At 44.0% G+C, this 7,636-nt stretch overlaps 1 protein-coding gene across 1 annotated transcript; it reads right to left on the bottom strand.

The window, feature by feature from the left end:
- Window positions 1–1,901: 1,901 nt before the first annotated feature.
- On the bottom strand, window positions 1,902–6,025 carry LOC149138022 (uncharacterized). The gene is made up of 2 exons (XM_089450215.1): window positions 4,675–6,025; window positions 1,902–2,215 (listed from the first exon to the last, which is right to left on the bottom strand). Exons 1-2 carry the CDS (start codon window positions 6,023–6,025, stop codon window positions 1,902–1,904), a joined length of 1,665 nt encoding a protein of 554 aa, XP_089306341.1.
- Between the last annotated feature and the right edge of the window lie 1,611 nt (window positions 6,026–7,636).

Below are 7,636 nucleotides of genomic sequence, written 5' to 3'. Positions count from 1 at the left end.
ATCTAGGGCCTCAATGTCTGTAATAGACCTAGGGGGTAAATCTCTGAACCATTTTCTAGCTTCCCCATCTAGGCCCTGAACAAAAACCCTCATCCAGACATCCTCTTCATTGATATCCAGTTTATCAGCATAGCTATAAAAGGACTCTAAATGCTCTTCAGTTGTTACTCCTTCTGCACCAGTAAACTTTGGCATAAATTCTTGATAATCTCTTGCAGGCATGGCATTCAAAGGGGTAGGGAAGACTAAGGGCCCATACCTAGCAACAACTATTCTTTCTATCTTTGTGAGGGCTTGCTGGCCTGCCATGACTGAGGTATACGAAAGGGATACTGGTGGACTGAGTAGAATGAATCAATGAAAAGAATGATAGAAACAGAGGAATATGATGGACAACATGGATGCTTCTTTCAACTGAGATCCGAAAGGGAAATGAATGACTAGGAGCTGTATGAATCTCTGAAGGTATTTCTACACTAGCAGAGATACATAAAAATTCCAAGGCTTACCTGATCCTAATGCTCCTTACTGCGATATTTTCTTCTGCTGAACGATCTTCTCAGGATTAGGCACTGGTTCAGCTGGTGATTTCTAAAGATTTCTCCAAGCATGCCTCACCAACTTCGCCAAAACTGCAATGTGGAGTCACCAAATGATGGTCTTCCTACAATGGAGTCGCCAGATAGATGATTACAACCATAAACTATATTCAAACCTTGTCTATCATCAAAGCTTGACACTGTGTCGTTCTCCTAGGGAAGCCGAGCTTCGATTCTCCTCTCCCCGGCAACGGCGCCATATTAATGTTATCACCCCAAGAAACTCTCCTAGGTTGTATATCAGAGATGTTCGGGAACATTACAAACTCAAAAAAATGTTGGAAAAATAGTGGATGAATGAAAGAAATGCTGCATATTCAAGCCAGATAACCACTTATACTGTGCTTAACCCCAGACATGGCTGAACACCCCCAGATTACAAGGCTTTAGACCACCAATTACTCACAGTTTAAGGAAAATGTGATGATGGAGAAGACTGACCACACTAGCAGATGCACAGGACCCTGTGATGGCTGGATGCAACCAGTTAAAAGGTCTGTAAATCTATTTCCTAATACACAGACATGATGACAGCTCTAATGCATTAAAACAACAGAAACATGCATACACATTCACTGATACTAACATAGAGGTTGGATGACAGCCCCTCTAATGCTAAACCTCTACAGCACATGAATAAATGCATAACAGACACAACCTGGAACAAAGAATAAGAAGTGGAAAGTGAGCAATTAACAGCAAAAGAAGCTTGCATTAGCTGAAAATGAAGACTAGACACTGCAGGTATCACAGTAGTTACAGTCTCCAGAAGTTGAACCTTACATCAAAAATAATATTCATCAACCTATTACATTCTGTCTTCTGGATATATATAGAGGTTATTTACAAAATTGCTCTGCTAGGCAATGCGTGGAGGTGTCTTAATGGACCACCAACCACATTAATTATTTGAAATGGGCCTCTGTTGCAGTTTGACTGCTTTAATAAACAAAATCGACCTTTTTTTTCTGTACAACAGTCCTTCTCTGAGTAGGTGGAATATAATATGGAACATGCTCCATCACTGATAAATGGTTGAACTGCTCGAGGATGGTCCTTTTTGTCCTTCATCCATTTTGTCTTTTGAATGCAGTTGCTGAGATATTAACTGTGCAGGTACAGGGTGGCTGATCGTTGTTGTCCATCGAGAGCTCTAGATAGTCAAAGGAGCTAAGAATCATGGCAGAAGCATGAGCAGGTAGGGGACAAAGCTTAGCCGTTGGATCACGTGGATCAACGACGAGGATCTATCTGAAGGGGAAATCTTGGTAGAAGAGGGTCAAACAGATGTGGGCCGTTAGATCACATACACAGACGACCGAGATCAATTGATAGGGAGTATCGGGAGGACACGCGGTCGGAGAAACGAAGGCCGTCGGATTTGGATGCGGCAGATTCGACGATGATCGCAAGCGGAAGGTGCACGGTTATTAATGCGCATGAGAGCGGTTTTGGGAGGCGGGCGGTATTCCATGCACCGCCTTCTGGGGCTCGGTTGTTTCCGTATAACGGGCAGCGATCAAATAAAAAAGCGCCGCATGGCAGATTAAAACCGCCGCCCCCGCGGGTTAACACATGTGCAAGTCGCGCGGTCGGGGGAAGTGTCCACCGTTGATCTGGCAATGGACAGTCAGATGATGAGGAAAGTATACGATGCTTAACATGCGGGGGAAAAGACGAAGACCGTTAGATCGGGGTGATCAATGGTGTGGTCTCGTGAGTTAAGTGCCTGGGGAGAAGAAAAGCGGGTTTAAGGGAAAAAGGATTCATGCTGAGTTTCGAACGAAAACAGGGAAAATGGGGAAAGAAGAGGCTTTTGAGAGGAAAAACAAAGACAGCTGGTTAAGAGAGTGTGAGGAGAATACGGGGAAGAAGGAAGGAGGCGAATATTGCTCCAAGCACCTTTTCGGCACAAACCAACCATCAGACCTGCATTTGACCTTTATGCACTGAAGATTATAGTAGAGCTAACAGGGATAGCCTTTTTCCCAATTTCTGTTGAGAGTTGTGAGCTGATCGAAGTTTTCTCTGGGGGACCTCAAAGGGCTGGTGATTTGGTGCCAGCAGTGTTGGGCAAAGGGGCAATCGAGGAATAAATGTTGACTGCTTTCCTCCTCCGAACAACAGAGGTAGCACATTGAAGGACCTTGAATCCCTTTTTTTTGAGATTTTCAGCAGTGAGGATCTTCCCTTTCAGGAGGGTCCACGCAATTTTTTTATCTTTGGGAGGCATTCATTCTTCCAAACTGCTGACCGAAGGTTCCAATTATCTAGATTGTGGCTAGATTGGAGGAGTTGATACCCATCTTTTACTGTGTACTTTCCTCCACTTGGGTCCCAAACGAAGCTGTCTTGAGCGGATTTATTTGTTGGGGCAGCTCCCATCAACATTCTCTTCAGATCTGCCCACTGATTTTTGAGATGATTTGGGAGAGGGAGGTCCCTCCAAGCAGACCAATTATTGTGGTCCCAAACCGAGATGTCATATAGGGAATGAATGCTTTTAGCCTCCATCCATAATTTCAGGGGTCTGAACTGCTGGAGATGGTTTCTTGGCTCCGAACCCATTATTCTGTCTGACCAAAGATTTGTATCTTTTCCATTTCCAGGGGACTTTGAGATATGGTTTTTGATTTGGGGAATGACTTTTTTGATAAGTCTCCATGCAGGAGTGCATGGTCTTTCCACGATCAAATCAGTGAGTACCTTGGAGTGCTGCCCATTAAGGTTTTTTTTTTGAGAGCCTCAACCCACCAGCTGCCTTTTTCCATTAACATTCTCCACACAAGTTTGAAGCCCATCGCTTTATTAGTTAGGCTTGGGATTTTGATGGATATGCCACCTTTTTCGAAGGGGAGGATCACCTGTTCCCATCGGACCAAACTAATTTTTTTTGTATCTTGTTTCCCTCCCTGCCAGAGAAAACCTCTCATAATTAGCTCCAATTGTTTGTGGATGCTTGCTGGAGCCAAAGTAACAACATACTGATAAATAGGGAGGGCTGAAAGAAGAGCTTTAATGAGGATGGTCCTGCCCGCTAGGTTTAACCATGACAGCCCCCAGCTTTGGAGAAGCCCTCTCATTTTTTCAATCTGCTTGTTCCAAATCTCAGACTTGACAACTTCCTTTGCCAAAGGAAGGCCAAGGTAGGAAAAGTGGCTCCAGTTTCTTTGGACTGGGATGTCCATGATTAGAGAGATTCTTTGCATTACTTGAAGCGAGACATTCCAAGTGTATATCCTGCACTTTTTGTTGTTAAGCAGTCCCCCTGAAACAGCCAGGAAGGTGTCCAGGATTCTCTTGAATCTCCTTGCAATTAAGCTTGAGGCTCCTCCTATTAAGAGAGTATCATCGGTGAAGAGCGAGTGATTTATTTCTTTTATTCCTCTCGCTATCCTTATGCCTGTTATCTCCTTTTGTTTCCTTAGATTTTCCAGATGTATGCTTAAGGTTTCCGCCATGATGATGAAAAGGAAGGGTGAGAGGGGGCAGCCTTGTCTCAGTCCTCTGGAACTTCAGAAGTAGCGACTAGGCCTTCCATTGATTAGGGGAGTTGTCCAGGGATTTGAAATGCATTCCATAGTAATGTTTATAAATTTGTTGGATATTCCAAACTTCCGGAGAACAACTGCTAAAAATTGGAGATTGACCCTATCAAAGGCGTTTGCCATGTCAAGTTTTATGATCATACCTCTTTCATTTCTATGCAAACTGTTGTGTATTGCTTCTTGGACCAGAATGACATTATCCGATATTTGTCTTTTAGGGACAAATCCTCCTTGGTTCTCTGAAATGAGAGTGGGCAAGAGCTTTTTCAGTCTATTAGCCAATATTTTGGTGACGATTTTGTAGGAGACATTGCAGAGGGAAATGGGTCTGAAGCGATCAAAGGAGAGGGGGTTTGGTTCCTTGGGGATAAGCGCCAAATGGGAAGTTTTTGTATTTTCTCCCATCTTGGTTTTTTTGAAAATATTTTTGACCATCCTGATGAAATATTTCTTTATTATATCCCAATGAGTCCTGTAAAAAGCAATTGTGAAGCCATCAGGCCCGGGAGCCTTGTCCGGCTGCATACTGCACACGACTTCTCTAATTTCTTCCTCTGAGACTTCCTGTTCCAACTCGCTGTTTTGCTGCTCATTGATTTTACTTTCTACTGGTAGGAGGAAGTCCACGCTGTCCAGAGGCTGATAGTCAACAGTTAAGAGAGATTTGAAGTAGTTGTGGGCTGCTTCTTTGATTTCCTCTTGCTCTCTTAATTCTTTACCCTCAGCAGTGATTTTGTCTATTTGATTTCCAGCTCTTCTGAGCTTGAGATTATTATGGAAGAAAGAAGTGTTTTTATCTCCTGCGCTGAGCCAGAGGCACCTCGATTTTTGTCTCAGCTCCTCTTCCTCTGCTCTGTTCTGCCTATATAATTCCCTGAAGATTTCGTTTTCTTGAGTTTTCTCTTCCTTTGAAGTTTGCTGAGCCTCCTTTTCCTGATTCCATTTTTCCAATTTCCTGTGTAGCTCGATTTTCTTATTTTTCTCTATTGTTGCATTCTCTTTTGCCCACTTTTTGATTGCTGATCTTAGGAGTTTTAATTTGGATTCCCACACATAGTGGGGGGATCCAATGACTTCCATCTCCCAACTTTCTTTGATGATCTTGCGGAAATCCTCCTTGCTGTCCCAAATTTTATTGTATTTGAATGGGATTGGGCCGAGATTTCCTATTCTATCTAGGATCAAGACCACTGGCTTATGATCTGAAGCTGTGGCATGGACGATCTTGCTTTTTATTGAGGAGAATCCTGCTGCTATACTTTCATGGATTAAGATCCTGTCAAGTCTTTCTTTGATATTGTGTGCTCCTGCTCTCTTATTGCTCCATGTAAATTTTCCATTGCATGGTGGGATGTCGATGAGTTTATGGGATTCTATTATTTCTTCCAGAGCATCTCTTGATGGATCAACAAGGTATTTTCCTCCTATTTTTTCTTCAATGTTTCTTATTAAGTTCAAGTCACCACCCAGAACTGCCTTCCTATTTTGACATGCCTGCAACTCTGATTTGATAGAATCCCAACAGTATGCTTTGTCCCTGTAATGATTTGGAGCATAAATGTTGAGCACGGTAAATTCTTCATTTGTGTTTTTATTTTTGAGGTCCGTTCTGACCCACCAGTAAGTTGATTTTTGATTGATGAGGTCCCATTTTCTCTTGTTCCACAATGTGCCTATTCCTCCTGAGGCACCCAGTGAGTCTGTTGCTGTTCCTTCAAAGCTTTTGTATCTTTTTGTAAATTTTTGAAAGTCTTGGTTGGACATTTTGGTCTCTTGGATCAGGAAGAAATCTGGCTGCTCTTGGCTGATAATATCCCGGGCTGCGTTGGATTTTAGAGAGGAGCCCAGGCCCCTGCAATTCCAAGAGACCAATATCATTACTTACTGGGTTTTTGGTGAGCCCCGCTCTTCTCCTTTATCTTTTCCCCGCTTCCTCTTTGCTTGGCCAAAAAAGAGTCCATCGGTTGTTGAGTGCCTGTGGCCATTTCTTTAGCTGCTGTTTCGTCTCTTATTTCTTTATTTGATTTCCTGCCTGTTTTTTTTGGTGGCTCTGAGATGTAGCTTGCTTCTTTGACTTTGTTTCTAGTTAGGATACGGTCTATGGTGGGAGGGGGTGAGGGGAGGATCTGAGAAGGGGAGTGAATGACTGCTAGAGCAGTGGCTGGAGGTGGAGAAAGGGGGGAGGATGGATCTTCGTCCTCCAGGGATTCGAAGGGGTTTGAAGTGGAGGGTAAAGGCTGAGTCGAAATGGGAGGGGGGGGAGGGGAGCTGCATGGAAATCTGGGGGAGGCTTTGGTTTAGGGCCTGGCTGTTTGGGGTTTGATTTCTTTTTTTTTGACTTGTTCCCATGTGTCTTCACTAGCTTCAGCATTTTCATTTGTTTCATTTTCCTTTAGTTTACTACACCTATTAGCAAAATGACCATATTCATGGCATACCTTGCATTTGAACGAGATTTGTTCGTAGTCCAACTGCTGAATATGGGTCCATTGGTCCACTTTGATCTTGATTGCTTCCGGGAGGCCCTTTCCTAGGTCGACTTCAACACAGATCCTTGCACAGGCATGCATGTTATCCTTTGGTTCGCATCTGTCGATGTATTTTCCAACCGCGTTCCCAATGGCTTTAACTGATTCATCTCCCCAGCAATGTAGAGGGAGATGGGGCAAGCGAACCCAAACTGGGACTGCATTAGGTATATCCATTTCAGGGTCGAAGTCAGGGGACCATCTGTTCAGGTAAAGACCTCTCGAATCCATGAAGTAGGGGCCATTTCTGAAGATGAGATTTCGGTCTTCTTTGGTTTCAAAGAGAAAAGTATAGTAACCCCTTCCACAGAATCTTATGGCGATTTTCCCTTGGATGTTCGCATTCCAGTTGCGTTCCACCCATTTCTGAACAACTCTGGGAGAGGGCCACAGGCCAGTAAATTGTCCAACCAAACCTCTCTCTGCTAGAGAGATCGCTGCCTTCCTTGGGAGACTAGGAGGAAGGGAGATTTCTGGGATGTCAGCCAGTTTCTTAACGAACTTTGAAGCTGTAGGTTTGTTTCTAGTGGTTGCATTTTCAGAAATGAGAGAGGCAAAAATCTCAGCCTGGTCTTCATTGTCTTGCATCTGAGAGGGATCATTCCCAGCCATGAAAAGGTCAGGAGGAAGCCAGACGTAGCTCTGGCCGAAAGAAGGGGGTGGGGGCCGACTGCGGGGGAGTTGAGGAGGAATGCAGAAGGCCCAGCAGCAGGGGCTGCCAGGTGGGAGGCCTGTGGAGGGCCGCAGGAGGCAAAGTTGCAGAGGCGCGGGAGCTCCTATTCAAAAAATGCCCTCGTCATCCAGAAACCTTATGGAGTAGTTAGCTTAAGGTAATTTGGTTATTTTATCCATAAGATCTACTAGGGAAGCCTCCCTTATGTTGGATTGTGTCCAATACTAAAATGAGGAGAGTTGTTGGTGAGGTGATAATGGTGAAAACTTGTTGTACTTGATCTGGGTT

This window comes from Pinus tabuliformis, chromosome X (genome assembly GCF_031772625.1).
Source record: "Pinus tabuliformis cultivar Carrire ecotype Pingquan chromosome X, CPIR1, whole genome shotgun sequence".
NCBI lineage: Eukaryota > Viridiplantae > Streptophyta > Pinopsida > Pinales > Pinaceae > Pinus > Pinus tabuliformis.
The sequence above is the reverse complement of the archived record's forward strand: the minus strand, read 5'-3'. Positions and strand labels throughout refer to the sequence as shown.

Coding starts and splice junctions, on each gene's coding strand:
- LOC149138022 (XM_089450215.1), bottom strand. CDS start 6,025: ATGATATTGGTCTCTTGGAATTGCAGGGGCCTGGGCTCCTCTCTAAAA. Junction 2,216..4,674: donor AATTAGAGAAGTCGTGTGCA/GTATGCAGCCGG, acceptor GTCCATTGCCAG/ATCAACGGTGGACACTTCCC.